General features: G+C 39.2%; 3 protein-coding genes across 3 annotated transcripts; 1 reads left to right on the top strand and 2 right to left on the bottom strand.

The window, feature by feature from the left end:
• The first annotated feature begins 2,449 nt into the window (after window positions 1–2,449).
• Window positions 2,450–5,608, top strand: LOC102706737 (TIP41-like protein). The gene is made up of 8 exons (XM_006650565.3): window positions 2,450–2,820; window positions 3,514–3,699; window positions 4,056–4,146; window positions 4,281–4,388; window positions 4,465–4,524; window positions 4,605–4,646; window positions 5,022–5,153; window positions 5,249–5,608. Exons 1-8 carry the CDS (start codon window positions 2,675–2,677, stop codon window positions 5,351–5,353), a joined length of 870 nt encoding a protein of 289 aa, XP_006650628.1. The 5' UTR covers window positions 2,450–2,674; the 3' UTR covers window positions 5,354–5,608.
• A 1,288-nt stretch (window positions 5,609–6,896) lies between these two features.
• LOC102721723 (cytochrome P450 81Q32-like) lies at window positions 6,897–8,846 on the bottom strand. The gene is made up of 2 exons (XM_015835118.2): window positions 7,896–8,846; window positions 6,897–7,758 (listed from the first exon to the last, which is right to left on the bottom strand). The coding sequence occupies exons 1-2, from the start codon at window positions 8,844–8,846 to the stop codon at window positions 7,135–7,137; spliced, it is 1,575 nt and encodes a 524-aa protein (XP_015690604.2). The 3' UTR covers window positions 6,897–7,134.
• Window positions 8,847–12,789: 3,943 nt separating this feature from the next.
• On the bottom strand, window positions 12,790–15,932 carry LOC102706460 (cytochrome P450 81Q32-like). Its single transcript, XM_006650564.3, has 2 exons — window positions 14,950–15,932; window positions 12,790–14,022 (listed from the first exon to the last, which is right to left on the bottom strand). Exons 1-2 carry the CDS (start codon window positions 15,898–15,900, stop codon window positions 13,405–13,407), a joined length of 1,569 nt encoding a protein of 522 aa, XP_006650627.1. The 5' UTR covers window positions 15,901–15,932; the 3' UTR covers window positions 12,790–13,404.
• Window positions 15,933–18,256: the final 2,324 nt, after the last annotated feature.

Raw genomic sequence — 18,256 nt, 5'->3', positions numbered from 1 at the left:
AATACATTAAATGATATAGTATATATTTTATGTGTAACTATTATATAATTGGCTTTAGATTAACTTTTAAAGACAGAAAGATTTTAGAGCTAGCATGTAATAGCATGTAACTCTTGTATTGGTCTTGCTCTTAGCCCATTACTTATGGGATCCTTAGCGTCTTATACAAGTTTAAACATCTATATTATTATTTGGATGAACATCTATAATAAATTCTCTAATTATTAGTTATAACTCTAATATAACATCTATGTTACACCTTCTATATATTTTATTAATATTTTGTAACTACCTCATTTTATGTTGTACTCCCTCCATATTTTTATGTATGACACCGTTGACTTTTAGTATTACGTTTGATCATTCGTCTTATTCAAAATTTATATCCAAATATACAAAATTATAATGCATACTTAAAATTCCTATAATAATAAATCATATTATAACAAAATAATTAATAATTATATAATTTTTTGAATAAGACGAATGGTCAAACGTGGACCTAAAAGTCAACGGCATCATATAAAAAATATAGAGGGAGTACTTGCTCTCTTCTCTTTAAATTGGATATTGAGATATAGAGTAAGTAAAGAGAAACTATAAATATGACGTTTCTATTTCTAATATAAATGATGCTCTATTTTTTAAGAATAGGATGAAGAATTTGCTGAAGCAACTTTTGCTCCACACATACTCCATTTTTTAAATAAAGTTGAGATGGACTATATACTTTTTCTGTCCTATAATAAGTTTATTTTTTTAGTTTTTGGATATAATGTTTTGACTCTTTCATCTTATTTAATTTTTTTGTTATTAATATTTTTATTGTTACTAGATGATAAAACATGAATAGTACTTTATGTGTGACTAATTTGTTTTAAGTTTTTATACAAATTTTTTAAATAAGACGAATGGTCAAACGTTGGACACAGAAAATTGAAAAATAAACTTATTATAGAACGCATGAAGTATTTAGTTAACTTTGGAAATATTCCGCTCTAAAATCGCATATTTAACTTATCATTTGCTTTAAAGTGGACCACTGCCCCACCACCACCAACTCTTTTTTTCTTTTCAAAAGGTGACATAGGGTTCGTATGTCAACCACTAACTCTCTGCTTTTTATACGGAGAAAAAAAACTTTGGTGACAATCAATATATAAGTCATCGTGGGTACTCGTTGTTTAAGTTTTCTCCTAAACTGCAACTAAAATGACGGTGGCCATTCTAGTTGCAATGCACTATGCACATACCATAGAGGTCTCTGTCGAGTCTACCGACATTAATTCCTAGAAATAATCTTCTTCTGCCCGACTTAGTACCACATACACAGTTATATCCTGTTTTTGCGAGTCGATGCGAAACTCCCTCACCGAGTCTTTCCATGCCCTTAACAATGCACCTGAATTGACTCAAATCTACCTCACAAGGACATAATGTTTTCTTTCCTATGGTATAGTCAAAACTACACTTTATTTGCTATACTTGCAACCGAAATGGACTATAGTTTCAACACCTACTTTAGGGCACTACAAGATATGTATGTACAAGAAATCTAATACCGTATCAATGTATTTGAACTATTTATTACAACACATACTAACTAATCATAACCCGCATGTATCAGTACACTAACAAGTACATATACGTTCATATGAATCCTACTATACTATATTACGCACTAACTACAACTATATTATTAACCCACAACTATACTTTTTCAATAAACCAAATTCTCATTTACTATATCATTACTTCACTAGGACATATCATTACTTAACTGGGATTAACGGTCTACGAAATACTTATTCCATGCTAAATCAATCGTCATATTTTAACTGCAAGCAATTTTTACTAGGCTAAAAAGTAAATAAATTTTCAACCTAATCCTAATTATACCATCATTACACTAACTACAACTATATTATTAACTACAATACAATCTAGCTATATTTTGCAATAAACTAAATTCTAATTAACTATATTCTTAACTACAATATAACCTACTTTAATTTTCCACTAAACTAACTTCTAATTTACTATGTCATTATTAAACTAAATAAATTTGATATGAACTAAATATTGCAGGCTGAATCAATCATCACATTCTGACTATTGACGACAATCATCATATAAAAGGATTTAAAAACTTACTGTAATTTGCCGTGAAAATCCGACAGGGCTTCGCTGGTAATTTGCCGTGAAAATCCGACAGGGCTTCGCTGGAGTACGATCCTGCTGAAATTGAGATTGTGTGGAGTGGTAAGGTGAGAATGAGAAGGAGTCAGCGCCTGGAGGCCTTATATAGACAGGGCCGTCCCCAGCCTCCCCCATCGCACGTAATTTTACAATATTCTTGGGACTAAACTGCATATTTGCCACCGCGCGTGTCCCACCCTTCGGGGAAAGCCCACCGCTCCGCTTTCCAATTCACTCAAGCCCACACGCAAAATCCGCCGGCTCGCCTCGTCCTCGCGCTTCCTCCGCCCTCCTCCTCCTCCGCCGCCGCCTGTCGGGTCCCCTCCCAGGCTCCCACGCCGCCGCCTCGATCCGCGCCGCCACGGCCAGAGTAGGTTCCTCCGAGGTGCGGTACTGCGAAGAGGACTCAGCTGGAGGCTGGAGCGTCTGAGATTCCAAACAGCCAGGATCATCGCGACGACGCCGGCCACGGAAGATGGCTAAGGCGGAGGCGTGGGACGGCCCAGCGACGGCGGAGCTGAAGGCGGCGGGCGCGGAAGCTATCCCCGGCGGGGTGCGGGTGAAGGGGTGGGTCATCCAGTCCCACAACGGCCCCATCCTCAACTCCGCCTCGCTTCAACGGTACGACCCTCCCCCACCTTAAACCCTAGTCTTTCCGTCACTCTGTTAGCTTGATTCGCTGAGAATATATTCTGGGAATTAGGATTTCGCTGTTAGAGGTAGGAAGTTGCAAATTTTACTTCCCTGAACCCCTGATGTCTGACCAATTCGCTTGCGGATTTCTTAGCTCTCCTTTATTCTAACCATTCTTGTTTACCCGTCAGTAAGTTATTTTTACTTTTGTTTGGTAATCTCTGCGGTTATTATGGCACTGAGTTATGTATACTGCTAATTGGAACATGGGATCTGGGCTTAAGAATGTTACCTGAGTGTTTATCCAATCTTACAATAATGCTCATGAGAAAGAAATGATAACTAACCGAACTGATGAAGAATGTCGAATTTGTAGAGGGAAGAGTGAAAATTCATGAATTAAGAATAATGGAGGACTTATCTGTGAACAAATAAGTATTTATCGATGGAGTAATGGATAATTCTAGCATACCACTCATTTCTGTTGGTACATTAATCTCTTTAACGTATTCTGACTTATGTTGATTATTATATGTAAAAGTGTGCATTCTTCATAACACAGATATTGGATCTGACCACTCATGGTAAATTATTGGTCAGTCAGCGTAGGAGATTTTGTATGAGTTAGTTGAAACTTAGAGATGGAGAAAGCTGGTTTGTAATCTTTGCCTTCTTCTTCAGCTTTGAAGATAAACTTCAAACAACACATTTGCCTGAGATGGTCTTTGGGGAGAGTTTCTTATCTCTTCAGCATGCTCAAACTGGCATTAGATTGTATTTCAATGCGCTTGATGCTCTGAAGGCATGGAAACAAGAGGCACTACCACCTGTTGAAGTTCCTGCGGCAGCAAAGTGGAAGTTCAGGAGGTTCTTCCATAACTGCGCTTTATTACTTACAGAATTATAGTAGTAATTAGTGCATGCTAGGAAGTATTTCTGGTGAAAACTGTTGATTTTTCTTGGTGTCAGTTTTATATAGTGCCATTAAGATACAAAATTGAAATGGTTCTGTTTACCTTTCTCTGAAAAAAACTGCAAAGATGCTGGCTTTATTATAATTATTTTTATAACTATTTTAACACGCTGAATCTAATCAGCCATATGAGTTTTATAAAACAAGCCTTTACTTTCTTTCCTCCTAGAATCATAAAAGAAAAGATGATGTACTCTGGGTTCATTAAGAGAAAAATAATAGCAGGTTTTTGGTGTGTCTTTTCATGCAGTAAACCTTCTGATCAAGTAATACTTGATTATGATTATACATTCACGACACTGTACTGTGGGAGTGATGCTGTGGTTCAGAACCCAGATACTGTATGTGCTCTATTTCTGTACTATATTAGTTTCACCTTTTTCGGCATTTGCTTCTCGTGTGGCCTGGTTGCTTCTGTTTTTTTTCCCTAGTTGGGTATCACATTCAGACAAGTACTTTTCCATGCATTTTCCAGATGCATACAAGTTTAGATGAATCCAGCAATTTGTGTTGGGAGGATACTGAGGATCGGATTGACCTTGTTGCCCTTTCAGCAAAAGAACCAATTCTTTTCTATGATGAGGTAAGAAAGCAGAGCAAATTGTCCATGCTTGCTCTATTCACTGATCTAGCTCTCACGCCTCACCAAATATATTTAGGTTATCCTGTATGAAGATGAGTTAGCTGATAATGGCATTTCATTCCTCACAGTGCGAGTGGTAAGTGTTTTCTAAGTGACTGTATTCTAGTTGGACTTTTTAGTTAAAACTTAATATGATCTTTGATTGCATATCTGCAGAGGGTGATGCCAACTGGTTGGTTTCTGCTCTTGCGTTTTTGGGTATGACTGCTGTCTGTATTATACACCTTGTCCCTCTTTTAGTATGAATATAATCTTTAAGGACAATATGCTCATACATAAAAAGGAGATACCTAACCAGTTGTTTTTAAAAGAAAGAAAGCATTGCAAGCAATGTTTAGTCCTCAGTATTAGTATTTAGTAGCTACAATCTGCTTTACTCTTCCTGTTGACATGGGGTTGAGACAGAACTTTAATGAACATCTGAAATCAATGAAAATGACCTTTTTTTTAAGGGTTTATAATTTCAAAGCTAGTCTATAAGCTCAAAAAACAAAACCTACAAGCATGTGTAGCTTTGGGTTGAAAGACTGCAGTGCAGTTTCATAACAGAGTTTTCTCCCTTTGTGTTAACAGCTTAGGGTTGATGGTGTACTTATGAGATTGAGGGACACAAGAGTGTATTGCTCTTTTAGTAGGGGCAAAGCAAATCCCGTTGTACTCCGTGAATGCTGCTGGAGGGAAACAACATTTGCTAGTCTGTCTGCGGTATGCTATCTGAAAACCAACCAAGTATTTTGAACCGGTCCATCTCAAGCATATTGGATTACATCAATCTAATGTCCATCTTTTATGTAATACAGAAAGGATATCCTTCCGACTGCGCAGCATATGGAGACCCGAATCTTATTGCTCATAAGCTTCCGGTTGTGATGCAGAAGACCGAAAAGCTGAAATTACCCAATTAACCTGCCAACACACCCTGTGTGTACATCAGTGACTTTTTTCACTGACTATTCGATGTTCTCTTTCTGCTTATCCTGTGCTGGTCTGTAGATGCACGTTTCTATAGCTGTCAAGTTTCAACAGTATAAAAAATGTTGTAGTAAAGGCCATTAGTCCAACTCCTGGTTGATTTTTTTATTTTTTAAATCTTTTTAATAAATAATGTTATTACTAAACCTCGGGAGAAAATATTTTCATCATATGAACCCTTTGACCACGCAACTAATATTGACGTGACAAAACAACGCTGTCATGTAGAGTTTTTGGCATGGTAGGCTTGCCATGCCATCGTCGGCCGACCATGTTGTGTGGCAGCGTTATTTTGTCACGCTATCAACACTAACGTGTCAAAAGATTCCTTCGGTGGAGATAGCTAAGATGAGATACATCCTTAGTACTGATAAGGTGAGTGTCTAATGAATGCGTCTAGTTCTTCTTATGCTTTCTTGAGTGTCTTTGGATGTCTTTGGATGGTTCAATACAAACAACATTCTATTGAGGTTGACGTAGCCTCCGTCCAGCGGTAAATAGTGACTTCACAAGAGGAAAAAAAAATGTGGGTCAATGAGATTACATAGGTTGTCAAAAACAGCTTTATTCATGAAATTCAAAGGTGACTAGTGACTATTATATTGTCCTTGAAAACATAATTCCTCTGGTTAAAATACTTAATAATTAGTATTCTGAGCTGCGACTTGATGATAATTTGTATATAAGGTCTAATAATTTTATAAGATTATAACAATACAATTTAGGAACACATTTAATCTTAAAAATATTAGCCCTTGCATAAAACTTCTAATCAGGAAATCTAAGTACTTGGTAATTTATTTTGGTTCGCATGGTTTCACCAATTTATACCAATAGATCTGGGGTTTTATTTCCATGACGAGTTTGAAGTATGGTTCACTACTCTTGATCAAAACAAGCGAGGTTCTCATTCTCCTCAAGTTTGGTTCATGCTTAGTATATCCAAAAGACTATTTGTCACAAAATAATTTTATGTACATGAGGTTTCTGGTGATTTATGATTTTTATACTATAAGAGAATTTATCTCAATGTAGAGATTGTTAAAGATATGATCTGAATTATAATCTATAATATATTTAGATTTATTATTAGTTTCCTAATATGAATCCTAGTCCTTTTCCTTTAGGATTTGTAGAATTTTCTAATAAGACTCGTATTCTTTCCTATTAGTACTTTTAAATCTCCCTCCATATATATATCTCTTATAAGCTGTATGGAAAGATTGCGACGGCCCAATGTATTCCTCTATACTGTAATCATCAATCAAGAAGGATGTGACAGTCCGTTGTATTCCTCTGCGTTGTAATCTTTTTCTCCTATTGGTTATTGCCGGACGACGGCGCCACGGTGCCTGCGGTTTCCCTGCAAAGGTTTCCACGTTAAATTTGTGCCTCCGCGCCATGTCTTCGATCTATTAACCCTAACACATTTTTATACATTTATACATAGATTGGGCCGAGAATTGTCCATTATGATGTAGCATCCACTTAAACAAATCATACCATAATTTAATTGAATACACACAATCCTAGAAACCAAGTTATACCAAATCGTAAATCACAACCAATCAGAACTCTACGAAAAGAAAGACATTCGGTTGAACAAAATACGAAGAACAAATGCAACTACAGTGTTTTCCCGACGAACAATAGGAATTGATGACCTGACCACATCTTATAGATCTCAAGCTTCCATGCATAAATACAAACATAGTCAAAATAACTTCCCAAGAGCATCACCCATGGTATCACGAGGCTTGCACATGGCCTCCAATGGAACAACCTTGGACATGGAAAGCCCCCCACCTTCAGCCATGCTGACATCCACACCGTCAACTCTCTCCCAATCGAAGCAGTGGATCAGCGTGCCCAACGCCAACCCGACCACTCGCAAGCCCAGCGTCTCCCCAGGACACTTTCGCCTTCCCATCCCGAACGGCATCATCACGAGCAACCCGTCGTCACGCATGCCGTCCTCGAACCTCTCTGGCCTAAACGTCTCGGCGTCCTTCCAAACACTCGGGTCCCTATGGACGGCGACGATGTTGACAAGCAGCATCGTTCCGCTCGGGACGTCGTAGCCACCAACCCTGCAATCCCCCGACGATTCGTGAGGTATCAGCAAGGGTAGCACGGGGTATAGGCGAAGCGTCTCGCTGATGATGCATTGGAGATAGATAAGATGAGGCATATCTTCTGCAGCGATCAGCCGAGAGTTTCCGACGTATGAGTCTATTTCGGCCTGTGCTTTCTTGAGTATCTTGGGATGGTTTAGTAGAAGAGACATCGCCCATTCTATCGTGGTTGACGTACTGTCTGTTCCAGCAGTAAACAAACTCTTCACGAAAGGGAGAAAAATTAACAAGGTTGAATTAGATGACGTGATTTGTAAAGAAATTAGAATGAACATGATTTTTACTGGAACAATGTGAATAAAAGAAATGGAGGATTTAATAGTGGAGCTGTAGTTCTCACTGTACAAAGCGTCATGATCACAGTGTCGGTGTAGACCTCTGGTTCTGTCTTCTGCAGAGTAAGCAGCTCGGAAATCATGCTCTTCTTCGCGCCGTTGCTGCTTCCGTCGTCGTCGTCGTCGTCTAGCCTCTGCCGCTCTGTGTCGATCAACCGGCGCACGAATGCGTTCCTCTTGTTCACCGCGGTCATGATCTTGCGCTTCGTGCCGAACACGTCGAACCACCGGAGCGCCGGCAAGTAATCCCACAGGTTGGCCGCGCCGAGCAGCGGGTTGAGCTCGTCGAGGACATGCTTGTACTCCTGCGCCTCCACGGACATGTCCGTGTCTGCGTCCGTGCCGTCCGCCTCTTGACGGGTCGTCTTGGTCTGGGCTACGGCCTCCATGAGAACGCTGAGCGAGAGCTCGAACAGCCTCCGCTTCAGCTGGACGCGCGCGGCGCCGCCGGGGGAGACGGAGGCAGCACGGTACATCCTCCGCGCCATGGCGCGCACCTCGTCGGAGATGACGCCGGACATGCCGCCGACGCGTTGCGCGGAGAGGAAATGGACCGAGGCGATGCGGCGGAGGCTGCGCCAGTGCGGACCGAAGTTGGAGTTGCCCAGAGACGTGCCATCGAAGGACACGGGCAGCTGCGAGGGGAACCGCGGGCGGTTGGCGAAGCACACGTCGTTCTCCGTGAGGCACTCCCTGGCGCACTCCGGCGACGACACCACGACGGCGCTGCGCGAGCCGAGCCGCAGCGAGAAGACCGGGCCGTGTCGCTCGGCGAGCTGGGACAGCGCGGCGTGCAACGGATTCTCGATGAGGTGGAGGTGGCCGAAGAACGGGATGGCTGGAGGGCTCGGAGGCAGCTGCGCACCATTGCTCCTGCCGCGGCGGCGGAAGAGGAGGCAGTGAATCAAGAAGAGAAACGAGAGCGAGAGGATGACAACGACGTAGGCGTTAACCATAGTTAGGAACTAGCGGAAAATGATGCTTGAGAACGTTAATGCGTTTGGTGCCCATTCTGCATGGCAACTAGCAAGCTGCTTATATTTAGCGGTGCATGTGCGTAGGCCAGCTTAGTTTCTCTTTTAACATTTACATCTATCTTGGCTAATGGCTGCCATGGATCTATCTAATACTCCCTCCGTTTCACAATATAAGACTTTTTAGTTTTGCTTAGTTTTATTTGGATACTTATATATATATATATATATATATATATATATATATATATATATATATATATATATATATATATATATATATATATATATATATATATATATCATCCAAGGTACCAAATTTTATATAGAAAACAGTGATATCTCATGATACCTTCTCAAGGATAAAAAAATACTCATATATAAATTATATATATTTATCAATTAATAAATTTAGATAAGACTAAAAAGTCTTATAATATAAAACAGATGCGGTAGTAATTCTAAACGGCTCCACCCTCTCGCTATGTAGAAGGGAGTGGACAGTACTACAATAGTCGCTTGAAGGAACATCCCTTTTTTATGTTATCTTAAATAGAAAAGTTTTACAAAAATCTACAATATCAATATATCATATAATACATCACAAAGTTGCATGTTTAAATTCAACCTTTAAGAGTTGCAATAAAAAGAAAAAAAAAACTCCAAATGGTATATGCATATTCATATTCATATTTGTTTTTTAACTTGCAAAGAACAAATTTAACCTTGCATCCGCGTGGATCGATGTATCGTACACTAATTGTCTTGTTGATTTTTTTCATAGCAATTTAGATGATAATGCAAGAATTAAATGATGGTACATCCCTCGAGGAATCAACACATGCATACTTGTCCCGTTGAATATCAAATGTATTTTTATTTATTACACGTGGGAAAAAATGCCTTAGTTATGTCATTTATTAGTCTTCCCCCTCCCATCTTAATATCTAAAAAATTGTTGGAATGCGTGTGTTTGTGAACAAAAATTTTGTGAACCTTTAACATTCTTCCTCCATGTGGTGGTAGAGTTTTGCAGTGCTGACGATTTGGGTTCATCGAAGAGACTGCTGAGTGCTGAGAGCAAGTTTAATAGTACAGCTAACTACTGGTTTCAATTCGTCTATAGTTAATCGGATAGTTAATTTACCTACAAAACATTAATTCATGGTCCCACATATTATACACACATTTTGTCTTGGAGTCCGTGTGCAGCTGGCTACAAATTAGTAGCCCACCATCCTTCTCTCCTCTTATCTCTTTAAAATATGCTTATAGCCTGCTATTATACCTGCTCTGAACCTAATCTCATGGACTTCAAGGATTATTTTTAGTGCATACATGACGATACCTTGCGTTTGAAACAAGAAACCATCGATGATTAGCCATCTAATCTGTTGTAGCAAATCATGGGAATATCTTGTATAGTCCTGATAAACGAGGCATGGAGAACACGGAGCTAATAATATAACGTACTCCCTATGTCCTATAAAAAACAAAAAACTTTTTGGTTTTGTGTCGAGCGTTTGTCTATCCGTCGTATTTGAAAAATTTTTAAAAAAATTTAAAAAAATTAGTCATCTATTTTTAGTGCATACATGACGATACCTTGCGTTTGAAACAAGAAACCATCGATGATTAGCCATCTAATCTGTTGTAGCAAATCATGGGAATATCTTGTATAGTCCTGATAAACGAGGCATGGAGAACACGGAGCTAATAATATAACGTACTCCCTATGTCCTATAAAAAACAAAAAACTTTTTGGTTTTGTGTCGAGCGTTTGTCTATCCGTCGTATTTGAAAAATTTTTAAAAAAATTTAAAAAAATTAGTCACACATAAAATACTATTCATGTTTTATAATCTAATAAAAATAAAATTATTAATCATAATTTTTTTAATAAGACGAAGAGTCAAATATTATATCTAAAAAACTGAAAAGTTAATTTATTTTGGGACAGACGGAGTATGGCTGAATGGATAACATTCTAGAAAACAGAAATATCGATTCAAACATCTCAGCCGCTTGCCACGACGTCTCTAAGAAATACACTATGTTATTAATTGCACTAATCCTCGCATTTGAGCCAATGGAACGATAATTCTCTCATTTGACAAATATAAGATTCTGATAATACTATTTTCCCCTCTAACCAGCTCTTATCCAAACTCCTCTCAATGTAATCCCCAATCACTCTTCCACTTTCTATCACTTGTTTGATGAGGAATATCATATTTTTTCATCTTAATCTCTTAAATAATTTTTAGGAATGTTTATATTTGTGAATGTATATGGAGAAAGTGAGTATTCACTCTGTTTCAAAATATAAACATTTATAATATTTACTTTTTCTTTATTTTTTTATTTTTATATAAATATTTGTATCACTATTTACCGTTCTTCTTATCTCATCAATCACTTACAGTTTTATCTCCGAATATTCACTCTAACAAAAAAGTCGAACTCAGAATCTCAAGTGCTATTAAGGACATTGTAATCAATTAATAGGCTATGGGCCCTTCTAACCAATTAATACGCTACATGCCCTTTTGTATACGTGATACATTTGCATTTGAAACAGAAACAACGGATGATCAGCCAATTAATTAGTTATAACATATCATGTGGATTAGCCTGTATAGTCCTGGTAAGCGAGGCACGAGGAACATGGAGCTAATAAAATAACGGATTCGCGGAATATACAACATTACAGAATCATTAAACCGAGTCGAAACCTTGTAAATTATTGACCCCGTTGAGGCGTGGATATGCATGAAAACTAGGCCTAATACTTTTTAGGTGGCTCGATCTACAGTTTACTCAATCGAGTAATTTACCTAGCCAAGAGATTAGCACCCTAATTTTTTTGTTTCTGCTTATCATAAGTTAAAGTTTAGATTTTCAACGGTTGATTTTGAGATTTTTTTTCACTAAAATTTATTTTTCAACCATAGCTTTTAGCTTTTAGATTGTTAAGAACACGTATATAAAATATTTATTTATAAATTATTTTTTATTTGAAAATATGACGTTTGGCTGCTGCCAAACAATCACTCCTAGGATGTCTCAACTCACAAGAGCTCATTTTCGGTGTATAGTATACTAATATTGGTAGGAACGATACTTGGAGCCATCGATTAGAAGGGTATATTAGTACTTCATTAATATCGATGGGTATATTAGCACTTTACTAATATTGACATTAAGTATAATTTTGATATTTTTTTCCTTTTAAGCGTTCCATCTATAGCCTATGTCGCCGATGCCTTGGTTCAGTCACGCCTGATTAGGGTGGCTGCTCTCAGTCGGAGTTAGGGGAGGAAAAAAAAGCAAAAGCTCAGTCCTGACTCGGATCAAATTAGACCTGTAGTCCGGATGAGTCGAGCCGAGTTGAGCTTAGCTCAATGACCCGCTCGTTTAACTCTTTAGTAAAAAACCATCATTAAATTTTCATATATTAAGGGTTATTAACTAGTTTTTATAGTCTTATAATTACATCCAAATTATTTTCGGTGAGTTCTTTATTAGTTACTGTATATTATTATGTTAATATAAATATAAAATTGAAGGTGATTTTACTGAGAGATATTAGATTGTTAACAAGCCTAGCACGTTTAACAAGAGCGCTCGCGAGCCGAGCCAGGCTAGACTAATAGCTCGTTAAGGCTAATGATTAATTGAATCAGGCAAAACCGACTCAATAAGATAACGAGCCGAAATAAACTGAGCTGGCTTGCTATCCATCTCTATCCAAAGTTGTTCATCCAAATTTGTGAGAGTAATATTGTTGCCAACACTTGCGGTCCACCTGTTGAAGTCATTACTGCACTATTAGGGTTTATTTTAGAACTATACGAGCTACCCGATGATACCTGTCTCTTTTTATCTATGCCAACAATAATAGCATTTCCATTATTTATTATATATTTATGTGAAATTGCAGTGATTTTGTTTTAGAACACAGAAAGTTTAATTGCAGCTTCTACAACTAGATCCACACGTGGGCTGCACCGCTCCAATTAAATCTCCAGTACCAAACATCCGGTTGGTTATACATGTACTTCCTTCTTGGAGATCCTGACAAATAGCTTATGAAGAACATCGTCCATGGCATCACACAACACATGGGTCTCCAACAGAACCACCTTGGGGATGGTAAGCCCACCACATTCAGTCATCCATGTCCACCTCCACCCCATCGAGTCAGTCTCTCCTATTCGAAGCACTGGGCCACACCACCATCCGGTTGTGATGGAGAAGACTAAAAAGCTGAAATCACCTGATCATTAACCTCCCAACACGTCTTATGTACACCAGTGACTTCCCCAACATGATGTACCATTATGTATGTTCAAGAACATGCAGAGGAAAATTGGTTTAGTAGGTTCACTAAAGCAGCATTAAAAAAACTACACCAATTCATTCTCACACAGTCATATGCACTATATATATAATACATAAATTTCATAAAAAGGATTGAAACAGATTGGATGACGGGCATGTTGTCCCTCACAGAACCTAATTATATCGCCAAGATATCTCACAAGAGTTTCTGAAGAACATCACGCATAGCTTCGCGTGGTTTGCATATGGCCTCTAATGGGACAGCCTTAGGGTTGGTCAGTCCACTGCCTTGTGTCATATCAACCTCAGCATCATCAAGTCTGTCCCAATCAAAGCATTGGATCAGAGTCCCCAAAACCAACCCAATTATCTGCAAAGCCAGCGTCTCTCCAGGACACTTTCGCCTTCCCATCCCGAACGGTATCATGAGCAATCCATCATACTTTCCATCCTCGAACCTCTCTGGCTTGAACTTACTTGGCTCTTCCCAAACAATTGGATCTCTATGGATGGCGACCACGTTGACAAGCAATATTGTTCCGCTTGAGATGTGGTAGCCACTGATCTTACAATCCATGGATGATTCATGAGGAAGTAGCAGTGGTGCCGCAGGGTACAGGCGAAGCGTTTCGCTGATGATGCATTGGAGATAGATAAGATGAGGCATATCGTCTACACTGATTAGGCGAGAGTTCCCAACATATGTGTCTATCTCTACTTGTGCTTTCTTGAGTGTCTCAGGATGGTTCAATAGAAGCGACATTGCCCATTCTATGGTCATTGCTGTAGTATCTGTTCCCGCAGCAAATAATGGCTTAACAAAAAGGAGAACGGGTGTGAGGGGTGTGAGTGAGATCATGTAGGTAGTCAAAAAAAAAAAAAACGTCTACCAAATTTGAAGGCAAGTAAGTTTGTAGAAGAGTGATACAAGTAAGCACTATATATTTCACATGGTCAAAAATACTTGGCATTTGATTTTTTTTCAAAAAAAAGGTTCATATATTTGTTGAGTAATTTTTCTCTTATCTATCAATCAACGTTTTAATCTTTTAGATCAGCATCTACTTGCAAGTTTACTCCATTCTTTCGGTATGAACACAAAAATCACACTCTTAACTTCAAATCTAAAAATATGAACACAAAAATCACACTCTTAACTTCAAATCTAAAAATGCATACTTTGGTGTGATCTTACCAATATTAAAAATGTATACTTTCGCGCGGATGCAAGACTGATCAATCGGCCTGTGCCTGTATATACAGGCAAGCCGTGACACGAAACAGTGATCTGTACATGCGAGCGCAAGGGTGTTTTGTGCTTGAGCGGGGCGGCACAGTCAATACAGACAATCGATAGAAAAGTTTTGCTTACTACAGTACAATTGAGTGAAGTTTTTATTGAATCAAGAGAAATATTCCATATTTTTATAATATTAAAATAAATTATGATCTTGATGAACATAACAATCGATAGAAAAGCTGATTTTGGGTGTGTGTGTGGGGAGGGGGTGTATTTTAGATGTGACTTTTATCACAGCGTTATACACTACATCTAATAGTTTAACGAAATTATAGATGTATTTTTGAAAACAGACATATGAATATCATATTTATGGTTTCAAATTAAGTATTTAAAACTCATCGATAGTCAAAAGTTTAATCGATATATTCATATCTAAAATTAAAAATTTCCATGGCTAGACAGAAAAGGGAAGACTTGGCAATTGGTGACGGTACTCACCACACAGAGATTCATGATCGTGTTATCCGTGTAGACCTCTGGCTCAGTCTTTTGCAGAGCGAGCATCACTGAGATCATGCTCTTCCTCTCGCCATCGCCGCCGGCGACGTCCTCGTCCATCCTCTGCCGCTCCGCTTCGATCAGCCGGCGCATGAACGCGTTCCTCTTGCTCGCCGCGGCCAGGATCTTCCTCTTCACGCCGAACACGTCGAACCACCGGAGCGCCGGCAAGTAGTCCCACAGGTTGGCCGCGCCGAGAAGCGGGCTGAGCTCGTCGGTGACTTGCTTGAACTCCTGGGCCTCCACGGACATGTCCGTGTCTGCGTCCGCCTCTGGTCGAGTCGCCTTGGTCTGCGCTATGGCTTCCATGAGAACGCTGTGCGAGAGCTCGAACAGCATCCGCTTCAGCTGGACGCGCGCGACGCCGACGCCGCCGGGGGCGGCGGCGCGGAGCATCCTCCGCACCATGGGTCGCACCTCGCCGGAGACGACCCCGGACATGTTCCTGACGCGGTGCGCGGAGAGGAGGTGCACGGTGGCGATGCGGCGGAGGTTGCGCCAGTGAGGGCCGTAGTTGGTGAAGCCGATCGCGGCGCCGTTGAACGTCGCGGGCATCTGCGAGGGGAACTGCGGGCGGTTGGCGAAGCACACGTCGTTCTCCGTGAAGCACTCCCTGGCACACTCCGGCGACGACACCACGACGGCGCTGCGTGAGCCCAACCGCAGCGAGAAGACCGGGCCGTGTCGCTCGGCGAGCCGGGACAGAGCGGCGTGCAACGGATTCTCGATGAGGTGGAGGTGACCGAAGAACGGGATGGCTGGAGGGCTCGGAGGCAGCTTCCGCGTCCCCCCATTCTTTCCATCGCTCCTGCCGCCGTGTCGGCACCGGAGGTAGTCGACGAGGAAGAAGAGGGCGACGATGCAGCAGACAGCAATGCAGACCTTATCCATGGTTACGCAAGTGATGTTTGAGGCGGCAGATATGCTGCATATGTCTACAGAATCCAGGGGTCTGATCGTGTTGCTGTTTGAAACAAAAAATAAACTAAACGGTTTACTTGTAAACAAAAAACAATTTATCCGTAAAAAATATATATATATATATATATATATATATATATATATATATGTGTCTATAGCAACTTAAAAGCAAATACTATATAATACAATTGCGATGAACAAAATAATAAATTTAACTTTAAAATTACTCCCACCATCCGAATATGAATGTATTTCTAATACCGCAGAGGTAATTAGTTGCAAGAGTTTAAATGCCTATCATCGAATAAAAAGATCGTATAAAGTTAGATAGGCGGGGATAAAATGTATAGATATTTGAATACTCCCTCCATATTTTTATGTATGACATCATTAACTTTTAGAATCACGTTTGATCATTCGTCTTATTCAAAATTTATATCTAATTATGCAAAATTATAATGCATAATTAAAGTTTCTATAATAATAAATCATATTATAACAAAATAACTAATAATTATATTTTTTTAATAAGAAGAATGATCAAACGTGAATCTAGAAGTCAACGGCGTTATATAAAAAAAATAGAGAAAGTATAAGGTAAACTATGAGACAACTAGTACTTCGCAAATACACTTTTTGTCTAACAAATTTAAATTCTAAAATTACGCCTTTTATAAGACATGGACAATAAGTTCTAAAATTTAAATTTTAGCTTATAATTTGTTGCAGAAGCGAAACTAAGGGAGCCTAGAACAATCTATACGGTACAGTATTTGCATACGCCATCCCTGACGTCGTCTGCTGAAGCGATGGCTGCTCTCGTATACTGTATAGTCCAAGAACTGGATATGTTGGATCACGGGATGGAGGCATGGAGCATGATGTTTTAGCCCTACCTATTTGGTTTCATTCAGAAAAAAAAAATAACATGTGAATATGTGATGTGAAGTGTCGACCCGCAGCGGCCAGCGGGCATGATAATTGTTGATCGATCACCAGCTCATGCTGACCGTTGCTTTTGCAAGCTGAAATTCTCACGGATTAATCAAATGAATCATAGCAACACCTGCTGATTTCATCAGTATCTAGAAATTAAAACCTCATGTTGATTTCCTCATGATCCTTCCTGGTAATGATAGTTGAGATGTGTACTTCCTGGTAATGATAGTTGAGATGTGTACCGATGGATAGTGGGCTCATATATTAATGATTATGCCTCTTTAAACATAGGGTAGTGGATTGACAGACTGTATTTCAGAAACATGAGACCCCCTTTCTGAAATTACTCTGAAATATTCGATTATGGGTTCAGTAAGTATATCATAGATATTAGATTATTACTAGACCATTAAGTATATTGAAATTTTAATTAGCAGAATTTATGCTATCCCCAGTAAGGTCATATCAGTCGTCGTTGTCATTGATGTGTCCTCGTCACCCGCTCCCCGCTCCTCTCCTAAATCCTAACATGTCAGGACTGCTCCGGCGCCATCGCTGGAGAGCGAGAGGAAAAATTCACTTGAGCACATATCTCAAACCGATCAAATGATAAGTAATTTGTAAGATTTCGTCATTGTTTTTCATTGAGATGTAGTTTAGCAAATCCTTGTACGTTGTACAAGATGAGCTTCTGAAGGAGGATATCACCCATGGCGCCATGCAGTTTGATATAACGTGGATTTTTTTTATAATTTATTCTTTTAAAAACTTATTTTATAAATACTCTCTCTGTCCTAAAAAAAATCAATTCTTCAGTTTCTGTGTCCAACGTTTGACCATCCGTCTTATTTAAAAAACTTTCAGGAAATTAGAAAAAAAATTAGTCACACGTAAAGTACTATTCATGATTTATCATCTAATAAAAATAAAAATATCAATCGCAAAAAAATTTGAATAAGACGAAGAGTAAAAAAATATAGGTAAAAAGTAAAAAAATGGTTTATTCTAGGACGGAGGGAGTAGATTAAAAAATTATCCTATGAATAAACCATATTTCTTATAATAAGCTATATTAGCTCCGAAGTAACGTCTCAGTGCCAAGGATGTTGGCGCCAACACCGTTGCCTCCATAGTTGCTAACATGAAAGTGATCGCCGTCAATCTCTTTGGCACCGGGGACTTTATTTGTTAAATAACTTAGATACTTTTAAATCTTTTAAGAGTATATGTATAAATAAGTTATTTATAAATAGGTCCCCGACGCTAGCCTCTTTGGCAAAATCAATCACCTCCATGTTAGCGCTCGACTACCATGAGGATTGAGGCACTGACGCTTGTAATATGGACACCAGACATTGAACCTTGGTGGCAATTACCCTGTCGTCGA

This window comes from Oryza brachyantha, chromosome 3, assembly GCF_000231095.2.
Source record: "Oryza brachyantha chromosome 3, ObraRS2, whole genome shotgun sequence".
NCBI classification, from domain to species: domain Eukaryota; kingdom Viridiplantae; phylum Streptophyta; class Magnoliopsida; order Poales; family Poaceae; genus Oryza; species Oryza brachyantha.
The sequence above is the reverse complement of the archived record's forward strand: the minus strand, read 5'-3'. Positions and strand labels throughout refer to the sequence as shown.